At 45.8% G+C, this 17251-nt stretch overlaps 1 protein-coding gene across 2 annotated transcripts; it reads right to left on the minus strand.

Annotated features, from left to right (window-relative positions):
* Nucleotides 1–1351: 1351 nt before the first annotated feature.
* On the minus strand, nt 1352–17021 carry LOC149362639 (uncharacterized). 2 transcript variants are annotated; one of them, XM_089569781.1, is made up of 4 exons: nt 16445–17021; nt 3022–3086; nt 2417–2509; nt 1352–1589 (listed from the first exon to the last, which is right to left on the minus strand). In XM_089569781.1, exons 1-4 carry the CDS (start codon nt 16563–16565, stop codon nt 1515–1517), a joined length of 354 nt encoding a protein of 117 aa, XP_089425907.1. In that variant the 5' UTR covers nt 16566–17021; the 3' UTR covers nt 1352–1514. The 2 variants fall into 2 exon arrangements, with proteins under 2 accessions (XP_089425907.1, XP_089425908.1); XM_089569782.1 differs by lacking the exon at nt 16445–17021 and adding an exon at nt 9508–9896.
* Nucleotides 17022–17251: the final 230 nt, after the last annotated feature.

Below are 17251 nucleotides of genomic sequence, written 5' to 3' on the forward strand. Positions count from 1 at the left end.
CTAATGAGTGATTACTCCCATATTATAAATCTTCTCCAACTTCTGGGATTTCCCTAAAACATTATATAAGCAGCGTTCTCATTGCAAGTAGCACCTTTATCATTCCAACGCGGCAATCTGTCAAGACTGGCCCGCTTCAGTTAGACTTCGATGTTGTTGTTTTTTTAGAGTGAAGCAGGGTGGTATCGTCACTCACGAGCGCTTGGTCCGCACCGCTGGAGCTAGACAAGCCCTAAGGAGAACCCCGTTTCATGTCCAATCCGGAAGAAACAAACACAATGCAAGCGCCTTTCAGCAAGTAAAAAAGTATATTAGGGCTCAGCGCGTTCTGGAGCCATAATACTCTACAAACACGACAGCTGCCCTAAAATTTTATTACGGGATAGATGGGCGAAAATGTGTCCCTTTTTAATGGCTGACAATGTCAGATGTCTCAGTGAATTCTCAGTTGAACTTTTATGAATGACATGTACCTGCCACCTTCCACCCAGGTGGCTGGTGGGCCTCCAAGAGCAGATTGCCCATAAACGTGTGGGCACACAGACAGAACGAACTCACAGATAACGGCTAAGCGGAAGCCCCAACGCTCGCGCACTAAACGTTGCACACCAATGCAAACTTGCTTCGTCATATTTAATTTTTTTAACCTGCCAAACATAAACCTCGCAAAGCTTGGTTTGGTTTGGTTTTTTGGGGTTTAACGTCCCAAAGCGACTCAGGCTATGAGAGACGCCGTAGTAGAGGGCTCCGGAAATTTCGACCACCTGGGGTTCTTTAGCGTGCACTGACATCGCACAGTACACGGGCCTCTAGAATTTCTCCTTCAAAGAAATTCCAGCCGCCGCGGCCGGGATCGAACCGGCGTCTTCCGGGTCAGCAGCCGAGCACCATAACCACTAAGCCACCGCGGCGGCTCGCAAAGCTTGCTGTCACTGTGCGGAAGGAGGAGGGTGCGGTCCGTTTATCGTACACACTGCTTGGACACTCAAGAGGGAATGGGGTTAGCCGTGAGAGAGAGAGAGAAAGAGAAGTTCTTGCTTTTCAAGGAATACCTTTGCTTCACTCGAGCGTAGCCCTTTCGCTTTATTGATTGCAGGTAAAGGGCAGTTTCTTTCTCAGGCACATTCTTCTCAGGCACATTCTTCGCTTCAAAAGGGCATAAATCAGTTATTTTGCGCAAAGATGAAGCGATAGGACCCTGTGCATGACTGCGACCGGCTGAGAACGACTATTCCCGAAACTATTATTGGTTGTAGAGCAAATATTGAGTTTTTTTTTCTCCAACGTATGCTCACTTGCCTGCATCTTGCTACCGGCGTTTATTGCGAGCATATTTGTAAATATCGCAGGATTCACAAATATCACAAATTTATTATCGCTCTGAACTTGGGGCAAGAAACATCCTATTCATATTTTGCACCAAGAATAGAAGAGGCCGATTTTAACGCGAACATAAATATCATTGGTGTCTCAGAGTTCCTTTGCCAGCATCCATAATTACGATTTGAGCGACGTCATCTTGCTGTCTCATCAATTTCGCACTCTCCGTCCTTGCAAAAACCTTTCAATCTTTCTCCGTCCACAAGTTTCTGAAAAGAAATGCACAAAAAAATTGTGGTAAGAATACGAAGAGCCTTCCCTTTCCATGCACGTTCACCATATTCACATGTATGTCGCCCAAAGGGAGCAGCTTGTAGGCGATATGACCTTGAAGTTCACGGACAAGAAAAGTCATCTTTTTTAAATGAGCGCTTCTGCTTAGAAACGGTCCTTAAATAATTTTTGATAATTCATAATATTTTATTGTTCTTCGTTTGCTTTCAGGCAGGGACTAACACATCAGGAAAACACTTCTGTGAGCTCATGGCTGCACGCAAATTTTTCTGCAGAAAGAGAATAAATAGAGTTGCATAAAATACGGCACTATAATCTTGATTTATTTCCATGTCTTGCTTGCACGAGGGTAAACAACGCGCAGAAAACCACTGAGCACATTACGATAAGCCTATTTCTTTATGGCACATCTTTTGAATTTCTAGGCCTGACAGCTGCTTTTTATGGAGCGCGCAGGATGAGTCCAGAGCTTCGTCCTGTCTCCCTTGTCTTGTTGTGTGGTCATTGTGTGCTCAAGAAAGAATTCTGAGAATGAACCAACTAGCCCGACAACGCATATCGCAGGATGAGTACTTTATCGTTTCATTTTTAGCTGAAGTAGACCTCTCGCCAAAGCCAATTTAATACGAACAATCACCAGGAAAACTGCAAGAAGCGACAGAATATGTTCTAATAACTGCAGCATGTTCTTGCGCATGAGAAGCAAAACTCTTCCTTGTACAGTCGCAAAAGTGGTTTTGTCGTACAGAATACTCTTTTGCGCCTAGTAGTTACTATGTAATTTTTTTTAATTTTGACTCACCGCACATCGTGTACCATCGTCCTCCTTAGCGTACTGGTAGGGAAGCCCTTGACAGAGGTACACGCATGTGCTTACGTACTCCCCGAGTACCTTCTGCGAGAAAAATGGGTTGCGTAAGGTAACAATAATGCGGGCACAACTAGAATTAATTGCTATTACCACCATGCAGTCACGAAAGCCCCATAGCGCACGCAATTAATGGGGTGCATTTATGAGAAAATATTAGTGCTTTCTTCAGAGATCTAGCAGCGTCGACCACAGATAATAAGCATTGATTATGCACAAATTTGTTCAATATGTCATTCAAGGCCAATGAAAGGGAAAAAAAGAATGGCAATTGCAGCTAACAGTCCTTCGCCTGCATTCTCAAATGGCACTGTCATTTAAAACTAAAACTACGGTGGCACTTCCGGCATCATGTTTCTGCTTTTGTGTTTCAAAACGCTTGTTTTATAGGCCTTCCTTTTTTCATAAGGTGTAGAAAATTTAAAGCATATTTTACGCGTACAGAAGCCGATTAGATTATGATTTCTTTCTTGAGTCGCGCGTACACTCCACGCGTGAAAAGGACAGATATCAGAATACACTTAGATTTTGAAACTTACATTATCATCAATTGCCTTTCTACAATTGGAAACCAAAGATACCTCGTCGCCAAACAGCTGCATACCTAGAAAAGGGAAACGTGTAGTGTAAATCACTTTTTATACAACAGCTTGTACCATATTTAAGGCATATTCGCTTATTCAGGCATAACCTTTTACTTAATTTTTTCTTAATCCGATTTCAGAACAGGTGCCCCTTTAACATCTGCCTCTAAAATCGTGCAGAGAGGTGAGATTTAGACTTGCATGAATGTGATATTGTATGCCGGTCATATTTCTACAAGTCAAGACGAAATAATCGCTCGGATAGCGGTTGACGGCACCCTTGTAATTAACAGCAGCACTAAAATGGTTCACCTAACAGTCCAGTCAGGTTGGGTTTAGGAAGACGTGTCAAAGAAGCACACACGCTTTAAGTCCTTAACTGCAATATTTCGGAAACACAGAATATACTAATGAACAAAAAAAAACAGGCCAACTGTCAGCATCTGGTTTATTGTCACAAGCAAAATAATCTGCTTATCACACAGAGCTGCGCTCTTCTCAATCTTCCAAATGCCCATAGGCTTGGGCTCATCGTTGCGGTCAATAATGGCCGTTTCGAGCAGTTGTATCCAGTCGGCGTATACAGTTGCGGCGTCTTTAAATCTGTTGTCGCGGTCACTTTTCCATGCCACTACTGCGCGGGTCCCGGATGAGTGGCGTGTGGGTAGAAGTGCTCAGGAGGTGCCCCGGAAGAGACACCTACCGGACCCGGACAGCTCCCGGAAGGTGTCACGATCCGCTTCTATCGGCTAGGGGTGCTGAGGAATCAAGCACTTATACTGATACACAGACCACAGCTTTTACAAGAAGAGCTGTGCTAGTTTTAGCCCGTGAGATTTTATGAAGCTAACAATGTGCGAACAGTATTGCCGGACTCGGGCGTGTATATCTAGGATCTATAGCTGAGGAGGGGAGGCACTTGGCGGGAGAGGAGGCGGTACAGGGCACAGGTCCATGGCAGAGGTGGTCAGGAGAACGAGTGCACGCGGCGCCCGGGAGGAAAGCGGAGTGGGCGCAGCTTAGTTGCAGTTACTGCGCATGCGTGGACCGCGCTGTTCGTCGAAGTGCAGGTGACGCAGGTGAGGAGGAAAACCGGCGCACTCCGGTCTGCGCGCTTCATGACGCTCTCTACCAGCAGCTGTATAAGCCTGAGTGGGCACTGTGTACGAACATATTTAGGTGTTGTTCGCTACTCGTCGCTACTCGTTCGCTACTCGTCGTGCTTTTTTTGAACGCGTACAGATGCCACCACGCGATGTAGGCCTGTCAAGTCGCCGATGTTCGGCGGCCATACTGCACGTGCTGAGGGATCATGCACTGCTGCGGCGTGTATGTACAATGAACAATTGAAACTGGCGTGTACACCGAGTCATTTTGCGCTACTTTGAGTTCTGCTTGCTGCAACTGTATCAATGGGCGGAACAGAAGCCAGGACACGGCCCTGTGGTCTTTCGGAGCTCGTTATCCAGATACATTCATCACAAGGTGTTTTCGTCGATCCGCACGATTGCCGAGAGTATGGTTAAATATTGCGCCTTCTAACTAACACATCACAGCCACCAGGCGCATAGGCCGCGACGACCATGCACAGGCTCGGAACGCGCCACCAAGGGACATTGCGCAACGATAATCGCGGAAGGTGACAAACTGCTACAAAAAAAAATTGGCGGGGGCTTAGCTTTGGTTAAGCCTGGTAGGTTGCGAAAGCAAAAGCGCTGCGTCTCCAACTACAGGAACGCAGTGCGCCGCGTCTACAGGTGACGCGTGGCTACCGGCCGCCGCTGCGCGACGACTCAAAGCGTATTCGGTAATTTTTTTTATATTTAGGTTTTTATGTGGTTGCGACTGAGAAAAAGAAAACATAATCTACAGCTGGTATGACATCACAGCGGTAGTAGTGCCACAGTAGCGCAGCGCGGCAAACACACACCGTAACTGCAGTCGGGCTCTCTGAAGGAGCGAGTTGGTCGCCCATAATCTACAGCTGCTATGACGTCACAGCGGCAGTAGCGCCATAGGTGCGCGGCGCGGCGTAACTGCAACCGGGCTATCTGAAGGAGCGAGTTGGTCGCCCATATTCACTCCGCTAAAGTTCAAGCGTAAGTGCGGCCGGGTCACACGAAGGCTTGAAAGTGCGAGTAGTATTGCTTTCGCAATAAAACGTAACCTTAGCAGAACATCTTCGTACATGGTGGCAACCGCCACGTAGAAGCAGAGCACAGAAAGTGCACGCATGGCGGTGCACTCTGGCAGCCGAAAACACAGAAAAAACCAGCTTGAAACGCCACCAAAAGCCAATCACGCCGCTTGGCTCCGCCCGCCAATCCGGGATCAGTAGGTCCACATGTCGCAGCGCCCCCACACCACTGCTGTAGGCGCATATACTAGCACTCGACCATTATCTGTGTACACTCTCGGCCACGGCTGGGGCTCAGGGTCAACACATAAATATGTTCTTACACCATGGGGTGGGCAAACGAAAAAAGCAACCGCCTGCTTTCCAGGCCTAATTGGAAACAACAATGAGGAGGTCGTACCTAGGCCTTCTGCCACTCGACACCGCTTGGCTGCTATGCCAATTAGTTGTCTCTGTTTAATGCGCTGAGCCACTAAGATCCAGCTCTACTAATTGTTTTCGTTCAAAGAGGCCTGCTAACGCAGTGAAGTATTATATAAAGCAATTCTTCGTAACGAGTTAAACAGCCCGTTACGCAAAAGCTGTTGCCGTGCGGCTGGATTTCTTTTGCTAATTCCTAAGACCTTCGCTGAAGTCTCCGAAGTAACTTTAGCTGCCACAACGGTTGCAATGGCTGCACGGTTAAGTGCCTGGCGCTGGTCACATGATTACATGCGACCGGATATTGACGGCCTACGCGTACACCGTTAAATGTGGCCAGGAAGGGTTATGTACAGTCAGTAGCTTTTGCTCTGAAATCAACCGGCCGTTTACCGTTCCAATAATGCATACTTCAGAGACGCGAAGTGATAGTGCCAGTCGGAGTGTTTAATACATCCGGATAGCGGTGTGGGATGTTGCGTTTATACCATTACACTTGCTTAGAGAGTTGAGGTGGGCATGTTATGCTGCCAATTATGGAGTATAAGGGTGGGTAGGAGCAGGGTACAGGGTGCACGATAGTCACGCGTCACGCATCACGGTTGGTCATGCATTTGACCATGAGAGTCACATATGGTCACGCAAGGCCGCTCAACCATTCATACCTGCTTGGCGTTACAGGCTCATGGCAGGGAAAAAGGTGGCAGGTAATGGGAGAGGACACGGATGGAAGAGTGTGATAGTACTCGGAGGCGTTCCGTCATGTGCTCTTCGCGTCATCTGTTACGTCACAGGTGACATCACTGTATTTCTACTGATAAGCGTGGCGCTTTGCCACGAGGTAATCATGTTCGTACGAGTCAGCTGACGCGCAGCACCTGCTTTTTTTTGTCGCTCTGCCCTTTCCTATTCTCTCTTCTCATTTCTTCATGTTAGGCTGACATCGACGCGCCGTAACCATAAAACCTGACCTTAAGAGCTGACAATGTGAAACGCCCTCTTCCAGCCGTTATGGAAGCATGACATCAGCACTTGATTGCGTCTAGCCCTAATTATGCCCAGACGACTTCAGTTTGAATGAAGACAGTGATTTCCAACAGTACACCACACACATTGAACGCGACGTACGCAACAAGGCTCCACAGCTCCCCGAAACACAAAATCTAAGAGCAAATTAAAGAGATAGGAAAGCTGGTGGTTGTGGGCAAAACGTACTAGTCCTGTAACGCGCAAGCAATAGAGCACTTGATCAGCACCACTTCTGTACGGAATTCCTAACTCTGTGGACCGCCTGGACTCTCGCCCTTTCACAGAGGCCAAGATCCTCGGTCCGTGGCCACAACAGTCAACTGCCATCAAGGCTTACAAGGCACTCTTTCGCTTTTTGAGAGCGACTGCCTTAATTGACAGACTGTGATTATTTCCCTTTACTTCTCTCTCTCCTCTTTAATTCCCCTCATTCCCTTCCCCTGTGCAGGGTAGCCAACCGGAATCCTTTCTGGTTAACATCCCTGCCTTTCCCTCTCTCTCTCTCTCTCTCCTAACTCTGTGTAAAATAGAGGGCGTGCTTGTGACTGCGTTATACAACGTCGGAACTAAACAGGTTTTTTTACACTTCAGTTTTCCACTTCGTGCAATTTACACCCCAGGAATGTCTTCTAAAATGTTTTAGAAAATTCCCACAGAAATGACTCTCCCATGCTTTTTATCCATGCAGCACGCATATACAACAAAAATCAAACAGTTGGTCCGCCTTGAAACTTTCTTCGGCAGTCTTTTCGTACAAATATTTCCCGCCGTGGTGGCTTAGTTCTTACGGCGTTTAGCCTCTGAGTCCATAGAGTCGTTATTGCAGTGGAAGCGGCCGGATTTCAATGGCAGCAAAATTGGAAAGCCCCTTGTACTGAATGATGTAAATGAACGTTAACGGACACCAGGTGGTCGAAATTAGTCCGGAACCCTCTACTAGGGATGCTTTCATAGTTTCATGTGCCTCTTTTGGAACAGTAAAAATCAGGTGCCATTTTACAAATTCCTGAATTCGCCCATTCATATTAAAGCTCCCGTTCTTTGGTAAATCCGGTGTCCTCGTCATGGGCGTCTGTGTTTTGGGCAAAAAATCCCCGGAGAAGCGACCTAACTGGACCGGTAGGTTGACCTCTTTTGGGACTTCTCTAGTGTGGTTACGTCAGACAAGGGACGAGGAAGCCAGAGTGACGTGGTTACAAAAAAGACACGGAAAAATTTTATAGCAACTATTTACAGTCTGCACACGCAAGAGCAACTGGAAGTCTTTCGCCGAGTTTTAAAGGGCTTTCATTCATTTCCTAAGTACCTAGATGGAGTCAGGGCCTGCCGAGGAAGGGTTGTCCTCAAGAGTTCACTTCTGTTCATTATCATCCACTCTCTCTTTAGGGGACACAACCCGATCACATATTGAGCTTGAGGGTCAAGACGGCGGCTTCTAGGCTGCGGAGGCAGTGGTAACTTAGCAGCAGGCGGCATTCTCAAGGTCAGCGGGTGGTCGGCACATGTGGCCTGCACCTGTTCTTGATAAGTCCAGATGTGAAAGGTAGGTACGCAGGGAAGAGGAAACCGCCGGAAACTGCTCCTTTGTCTGCAGACTTGGTCGCGACAGACGGGGACGATGCACGCCAGCCCGCCCGGCACTGCCGGGCTCGGCACCCCAAAGACACACCGGAAATAGGCCTTTTATTTATTTATTTATTTATTTATTTATTTATTACACACTACCAGTACTTTCCAGGACTAAGGTAGGAGTGGAAACATTACATTGTATAGTAACAGAAATACCAAGAAAACTGGTACAAACAAACAAACCCATAACAAAATATGCTTACTAAGTACTACACAAATGGTCATAAAGCAGAGACGAAAACTCATCACTAGATTCCACAGACACCACGGCATCAGGTAGCCGATTCCAGTCATGTGCGGTCAGCGGAAAGAAGGAATATTTAAAGCAATGTGTTCAGCCTAACGTTCCTTGTCGTTGAAGACGGGTGTACTGTGACTGTGCCGTACTGTGTACAGCCACTTCCGAATTGGGCCCAGATGACATCCGGATCCTCTCCGGGACGTCCACTAGGGAAGGCCTTACGAGCAATCTTCGTCATTTAGAGCGGGGGCGTACGGGCAGAGGTGTGCCAGCTGCTTCCATGGGAGACTTGCTGTCACCGCCGCCGTGACTACGCTGGAGAGGAGCCCGGGCATAACATCTTGTAGTGTCATCACAACCTTCCCACTGGACAGTGAGCAAAGTAACTACCGTGGCTGACGGCAGTTAAATTAATGATTGGTCGCTAGTAGCTACTCGGGAAGAGCAACTTGTGTCTCACAAGCCCTACCAATGGTAGCAACAGTCATGGCAGGACTGTGGCGCATCGCTTAACCGCTGCACCACTGCTCCAGTAGTGGTATCAGAAATCCCAGGGATCTATGAATTTAAAGTCGAGAATGACCAATCCCGCATGTATCGCCATGAAACCATTTAACGCCGTCGCGGCATGCCTTTAAGGCGGAGCTTAAGTGCTTCTCCGATTTTCTTTTTTACTTCAGTTTCCTTCCACATTTAATTCCTGGGAAAATCCTATCCAACTTGGCATTAGCTTCAATCGGGCTGATTTGAGGATTAGAATCTAGAAATATGGTCTAGAAATAAGGTCTAGAAATATGGCGAGGTATTTACTCAAGAAATTATTTCTCTTCAATTGATTCGTCTAGCACTGACTATCGCGCTGTACCACCCAAATGTAAAAAATCGTCATAAATTAACTTCGGCTTAAGATTCCAACAGCATCCAACATCACTGATCAGCCAGCGGCGTGCACCTAAACATTTAAATTGCGAGAACCACCACTTACCACTGCACAAGGCTGCGTGGAACACAACGCAGAGAAAGATAAAACACCGCATACTGGGAGCAATAAAGGTTCCCAGCGGTAAAGCACAGCCAAAAGTTTCAACGAGGAACCGACTTCTCTTGCATGCAGCACCGTACCCAGCTGACTATGCAGGCTCTCATACCAGATGTGTGAGACGAACGTATGCGGACGCGCACATTCTTTTGGCGCTCCCTTTGCCAATGACTCATCGCCATACGCTCCCAATGAAGCAGTCGTTGTGTGGCTCGGTGCAGCCACTTCCGGCACCCGCCAACCTAGCTCTAACGTAGGGGAAAGCGTCCAAAATATTCAAATAAAAAATATGTGGCTGCACTGCCTCCTACAGTTGTGCAACGCTGAAAACTAAAAAAAAAAACTTGAAGTACGACTTCGTCGTCAGGACTGCATCCTGTTGCTACCACCTGTTATAAGCAGCCAACCTTCTGTAACATTAAGGCTTTGAACCCACACTTGTGGCTCTCCACACATCCGACACGGCGAAAAACCGCTGAGGAAGAGTAGTGCCTCTGGCCCAGTGATGCATTCAACAAGATTTGCTAAGACAAGCTGTGCACTTCGTTCCATTTAAATGTGACGTTACAACGCCATAAACACACTCTGTATGCTTGGCACACCGAGGTGTTCGTTTTTGCCGTGCCACTTTTCTTTTTTTTTCCGCGTAGGCATCTGGTTTAAATTGCCTATTGAGCTGCTACGGTGAAGTGAACGCTGTGTGGCGTGCTGAGTGCACACAAAATACAAATTCCATTATTTTCTTTCACAGTGGCATTGTTGTGTTAGCGGAATTGAGACTCACATTTTAAAAATTCAAAGCACTTAGGGTAAGGTGCCCTAACAGTCAGCAGAAGGCGGAGTATTCATCACGCGATGTTTACGAAGCAATACGGTGGGGACGGGGGGTTCTGAAGCTTAAGTATCATGGAAAATCAGCACCAGAACAAGAGGGTGTTTACAAATGAGCTCCTTCAAATTTTTAAAAACAAACAAAGCCCTGATGTAAAACATTCTTGAACAAAAATTTCAAATATTAGAAAATTTGAAGGTACTGTATTATAAATGATAAAGGTTATGGTCCATTCTTGAGAGTAGCAAAATCTTTCTTCTGAAATTTTTTCGTCTTTCGCATCGAGCAGTTTAGGCTGCCATAAACAACCAATGAGGAAGCCTTTGACGATAGCAATAATGTTAATAGCAAAAAATTGTAAGCCCGCCGACGGGAGCTCTGCAGATATGTTGATAGTTACTATCCCCAGGATTCCGGCCCATGCGCCTCGGAAAACCGGTCGCGCCATCTCGCGACAGCCGGCGGCGCGGCGGCGCGTAACTGAATGGCGACGAAAAATAAAAAATCAATATCTCATCACGCATAACAGTTACAAGCGAGCTCTGACCCTGAGGGGTTAAATACCTCATAAAGTTTCTTTTACTAAAGTTTCATCACTGTGGCTTAAATATTGCGTTTACCCAGCGCGATGAGACATGGTCGCATGATGCCTATGACGAGGTCGCGAAAAAAACCCCACTTGTCCTCACTTGATCACTCACCGCTGCCACGATTTACAATATATTGGACTGCTCTAGGAGCTTTAGGTAGCGAAATGTCCCATATTTTAATAGATGTAAAGTATTTTACATTTGAAAGAGGCTGAATTTTTCCCTGGCTATTTTTCTATTCATCATGCATCCTCAGCATCGGCAAGAAACGTGTGGCGCCCTCTCTTGGTGCGTTTGGTTAGGCGCACGTCTACGCTTTTTTTGCTTGCTTTAAGGAGATCAAGTCACGCCTTGTGAATGCGCGCTTTTATTAAAAGTGTCCCAATCGGATGTAGGCACACAAACATGGGCCGCTACAAGAAAGTGCTCGCCATGTATGGGTATTATAGAGGATTATAAGCAAACTCCGCAGCTTTACAGACACATTTACTATTGCAAACGCATACAGTGGCTACTTGAGGATGAGTGATAGCGGAAATGCGTGCGCATTAACTCTACAAAGCCACGAAACTTAGGTATTAGCGCATTAATCGCTACATCTTAAAGCTCAATAGCGTTCAGCTCTTCGAAAGTTTAGGCGATGCGGTCAAAATGCAGCAGGGATGCGTTGAAATCAGTGTACCTCTGTAGTCTCTTTATTGAATATAAAGCTATTTCTGTAAGGGTACAAGCCCAATCAAGCCGAATTCGTTTGGCTTCTTGCTGTACACCTGTCATCTGTACATATATAGATGCCCATAAGCTTGTACGTTGCAAGTACTGCAGGATTCTATGCAAGAAACCTGGTGCTCCGTTTCGTGCCTGTTTCACTAACTGATTGTGCGCATTAGGCAATTTGTCCAATGTAACAATTCGTAGTGTGGTAATTCACAGCATTTCTTTTAGGTTGTTAAAGTGCCTCCAGTTATTCGATCATTCACCGTCGCTAAGGGCTTTGCCATTGCCGTAATCGCTGCTAATTTCCGCGTTCATGTCAAAAGTGTGTGCAAACTATGAAGCGATAACGAAGAGTTCATAGAACGGCATGTTGTGAGCTATTCTGACAAATCTGCCATTTGCTGTGCAGGAAGCTACGCCTTTTCCCAAAGCTGCAACCCAGAGGCAAATCCAATTAAAATTTTATGACTATAATTTGCATTTATTTGAGAAGTAAACGCCAGCCAAATAAGTTCTTGTAGGATAACACGACGTTTCAAAGCCGGCTCTGTTTCTGCTTTAAGGCGGCAGCTGGGCGCTCCATCCGGGCCACTTGCGCATTGCGCCGCTCGCGCTGTCTAGTAGCGACAGGACGCTATGTGCACGCGGCCTAGAATATGCAGTTAATTTACGCGCGTTGTAAATGTGTACAACAATGCTTAGCCACTAGCGGCGCAAACTTGATACTTTTTTGCATTTTGTGAATTGTGTACAAAGCTTCCATGTCTTTTCTGCCGGTCGCTTTCCTCCGTACTTTTCCTCGCTATCCTCTCCCTGTGACTTCCCCGGCTCTGAATTCCGTGAATTCCTCCGGCTGTAGCTCTCGTGCTTCCTTTTTGTATTTTTTGTGAGTAAACGATTACTACTACTTCTTGAAGGTGCGACTGCGGGCGCGTTGCGGAGCCTTTTTTAAGCCCACATAAGGTCGACCGCAGGGTCACGGAGCTTAAACCGTGGATTATTATTATTATTATTTCAGTATACTGCAAGCCAGAGTTGGCCCAAGCAGGAGGGGCATACAACTAAAAAAATTTCTAAAAGAGCATCAGCTACAACACCGCGAGTCAGTAAACAGGACACAAATCCAGAGTCATCAAACAAGATACTAGGAGCCATACAATAAGTTCTTGAGCTCCTTCTCAAAATTTCTAGACTTACATAGACCCGAAGGAAGGCCATTCCACTCCGCGACAGTGTTCGGAAAAAAACTGTTCTTAAACCCACTAGTTCGTGCAAAAATTGGTGCTAATGACTGCTCATGTACATGACGTGTTCTCCTAGTGCTCGCCAGCTTCACGCAATCAGGAAGATCTGCCTTCAAATTTCCAGACATGTAATTATGAAGCAGTACTAGACGGGTAACTTTTCTTCTTATTGCCAAGAACTGTAAATTACTCTTTCGAATTAATGCAGTTGGAGAGTCTATCCTTCTATATTTCCCATAAATAAAACGAACTGCTTTTCGCTGAACACGCTCCAGTTGAGCAATGTCTTTCTTGTTATGCGGGTCCCACACTGCTGCCGCATATTCAAGTCGGGACCTAACACAAGCCTTGTATGCAGTGATTCTGGTACTCACGGGAGAGTTTCTGAGTTTTCTTTTAATAAACCATAACTTCTTTACTGCTGATGAGCAGATGTCAGCTATATGAGTGGACCAAGTAAGTTTGTTCGTGAGGGTTACTCCGAGGTACTTATAGCTTTCTACTTCTAAAATGGGATGATTGTGAAGTATATAACTGTGAAATCTGGGTGCTTTTTTTCTTGTGATTCTTAATAATACGGTTTTGTTTGGGTTAATATCCATGCCCCAGCGCTCACACCAGTCTGCAATTGCTAGCACAGTTTTTTGAAGTGACAAGTGGTCAGAATCACTTACTACCTCTTTAAAAATTATACAATCATCGGCAAACAGCCTCACCTCTACATCCTTTTCAACAATATCCACTAGGTCATTCACATAGATTAAAAATAACAGGGGTCCCAAGACACTGCCTTGAGGAACCCCTGAAGTCACATGCAGCATGTCAGAACAAGAGTCCTGGATTGCTACAAATTGCTGCCTATCTGTAAGATAGGCATGCACCCACTGAATTATAAAAGAGGGAAGTCCAATCGATTGAAGTTTAAACAATAATTTTCCGTGAGGCACCTTGTCAAAAGCTTTACTAAAGTCAAAAAATAAGACGTCTGTTTGTCCGGAAGCATCCAGGACTCTTGAAAATTCATGCACTACAGATAAAAGTTGGGTAACAGTAGACATACCTCTCCTAAAACCATGTTGGTAAGCTGTCAAAATATTACGGTCCTCTAAAAATTTTACAATATAACAAAAAATAGCATGCTCTAACAACTTACAGCAATTGTTCGTCAATGAAACAGGGCGATAATTGGTAACTAGTTGGCAGTCACCTTTCTTAAGAATAGGGACAACTCGAGCCTTACGCCAATCAGACGGTATAACACCTGTTGTCAAAGACAAGTTAAACATATCAGTTAAGTATTGAGATATTTGTTCCGCGTAGCGTTTAAGAAATGAATTCGAAACACCATCGGGTCCGGAAGATTTTTTTGTGTTAAGTTTAAGTAACATTGCTAAAACTCCTTCGCGACTAATTATCAGTTCGTTACTACAAACAGAAGAATAATCATTACTACAAACACACTGAGGTTTAAAATCATCTAGCTTCGTGAAGACACTCTGGAAGTAATTGTTAAAATGTGTTGCAATCTCATTAGCGTCTGTTATAGTCACCTCGTCAATTTTTATCTTCGTGATTTCGTGCCTGGAAGGATTCAAATGGCGCCAGAACTTTGATGGGTCCGACCTCATGAACTCTTCAAGCCTGTTTTTGAAAAAGCTATTTCTGGCTTCTCTTACTTTGACTGTCATCTTGCTTTTTAATGACTCAAACAGTGGAGTTCCTGTCCTGTGCTGTTTCCTAAGTCTTTTAAGTTTCCGTTTAACATGAATTATCTCTCGATTAATCCAAGGATTTTGACTGCGTTTAACGACTTTCTTGAGCGGAACAAATTTGTCAATACAAAACATAACTGCATTGCAGAATTGTGTCCAACAACCCTCAACATCACTGGTAACAGAGCTAAGGTGACATTCCAAATAATCAAGAATCGCGACATCATCAGCTCTGCTAAAATCTCTGAAGCTGATCACTTTAACGGTTTTTTCGGTCTTATCACCAGTGATTTTCCCGCAAAAGCATATTAATTTGTGGTCGGAGATGCCGCGCTCTACGTGAACAGTGCCATTACTGAACGACTCGCTCACAAACAACAGGTCCAAGATCGCTGATCCCCGTGTACAGTCATTCACAATCTGTTCAAGATTGAGCGAGAACATCATATCTAAAATGAAATCATTAGACGAAGAGAGGCCATAGTTCAAGTCATTCCAGTTAACAGACGGCAAATTAAAGTCACCGGTAATAATTATATTCTTACCACGAAATTTCAGCAAATAATCGTATAGCTTGCACAAAAACAAATCATCCGAGTCCGGCGCACGATAAACTGCACAAAGAACAAACGTGTTCCCCCAAATAGAAACCTTCAAACACAAACTTTCATGGTCTTCCAACTGGTCGATTTCAAAGACATCGATACTGTTTTTTAGAATGATCGCTACTCCCCCACCACGGGAAGCCCTATCTCTTCTTTGCATTTTATATCCTGGTGGTATAATCTCATCATCTCTAATCATATCGTGCAACCAGGTTTCAGTTAGCACGCAGATGTGCGGATCATACTGCAATAACACGTGTTCAAGTTCATTCACCTTATTAACTATACTTCTAGCATTCAGAGAAATCAGACGGAGCTGGTGTGACTTTCGTTGCTAGCTTTGGGAAAGCGCACTGCACAAATCAGGAACCAAACGGCGAGAGCCTGTCTTTTCATCCCACGTGTAAACTTTGCCATCAATTCGGAGCTTATCGTGTTTCAGTGACACCTTTTTCCCGGCTGCCTTATCTGCTCTAGCGCTTTCCCACAGCTGCTTGCGTTTGCGCTGTGTGTCAGCGGTGTAATCATTCTGCAAACTTATTCCAGTTCCTTTCAGCTTCCAAGCATTTCGCAAAACTTCTTGTTTGTCTCCATAGTTGTGAAAACTTAAAATAACCGGCCTTGCCAACGAACCCTTTCCTAGTCTTTGAATTTTTGCAATAGAAGAACAGGTCACTCCCAATCTATGCTTGAAAACATCGTTGATTATTGCATTACGCAATTCAAGTTCAGATTCATTTTCGAGCTCTGAAATCCCAAAAACAACAAGGTTAGATTTACGATCACGGTCTTCAAAATTGGGAAATATTTCGTGCTGGTTCCTCAGGATATCTCTAACATTAGCTGTGAAAGCGTTTAGTTGCTCCGTCCCGGCCCCATTTGATTGCAACTCATTGATGCTTACTTCAAGGTTAATCAGACGCCTACCAAAACCAGACACGATTTCTTCAGTGCGTTCAAGGCATGCTTTGATGTCTGCAATGTCAGCCCTAATGGCCTGTTGCCCATCAATAATTCTGAGATAAGTTTCCTCCAGTGGGGGACCAGGGTTTACCTCGATATCCCCGCACAACACCAGCATGCAGGAACAGAAACAGTTGTAGGCAATATTCAAACACATGCGTGGGCACGGGAGGACTACAAGAAATCTATCGTCACTACGTATGGAAGAGCAATAACTAACCTGCGCCACAAAGAAAAGACGCATGGTGAACGTCCGCTGCCGTGCGTCCTCTCCGCGCCCACTGACGATGTTTGCTGTCGATGCAGTCTTTATAGGCGTCGATCCTGATGACGTCTGCCATCCTGATGACGTATTCCAGCTTTGATTATGAATTGTAACTGTGTCGTCGCTGATAAGGGAATGGTTCCCAGCTTGCGTCCCGCTGGAGCCTGACAAGGGTGTGGTAGGCGTGATGTGAAGCCACGCTGATGCATTGCCCGAAAGCAGCAAAGCCTGCGCCACAAAGAAAAGACGCATGGTGAACGTCCGCTGCCGTGCGTCCTCTCCGCGCCCACTGACGATGTTTGCTGTCGATGCAGTCTTTATAGGCGTCGATCCTGATGACGTCTGCCATCCTGATGACGTATTCCAGCTTTGATTATGAATTGTAACTGTGTCGTCGCTGATAAGGGAATGGTTCCCAGCTTGCGTCCCGCTGGAGCCTGACAAGGGTGTGGTAGGCGTGATGTGAAGCCACGCTGATGCATTGCCCGAAAGCAGCAAAGCCTGCGCCACAAAGAAAAGACGCATGGTGAACGTCCGCTGCCGTGCGTCCTCTCCGCGCCCACTGATGTAGGAAAAAGGAGTGGTTCCCAGAAAACATGCAACATTCTCCTCCGTCATGACTCAAGTAGAAGGCTTCTGCGCAGTTTGGTTCGGTTTCCACCACAATAGTGCCGTCAAAGTCACCCCTGTGGTGGCATGGCTGGGAAGTACGGCCACGCGATTCTGTTCATTTGCTTGACATAAGCTTTGTGCTGCTTCACT

This window comes from Amblyomma mixtum, chromosome 2 (genome assembly GCF_055824585.1).
Source record: "Amblyomma mixtum isolate Tamu chromosome 2, ASM5582458v1, whole genome shotgun sequence".
In the NCBI taxonomy this organism is placed as follows: Eukaryota; Metazoa; Arthropoda; class Arachnida; order Ixodida; family Ixodidae; genus Amblyomma; species Amblyomma mixtum.

What these genes read in the sequence shown, in the direction of transcription:
- LOC149362639 (XM_089569781.1), bottom strand. Translation starts at nt 16,565, where the DNA reads ATGGCAGACGTCATCAGGATCGACGCCTATAAAGACTGCATCGACAGC. An exon ending in GTCTTTTCTTTGTGGCGCAG is followed by an intron (nt 3,087 to 16,444) that starts GTTAGTTATTGC and finishes TCCCTTTTCTAG; the next exon opens with GTATGCAGCTGTTTGGCGAC. An exon ending in ACGATGGTACACGATGTGCG is followed by an intron (nt 1,590 to 2,416) that starts GTGAGTCAAAAT and finishes ATTTCTTTTCAG; the next exon opens with AAACTTGTGGACGGAGAAAG.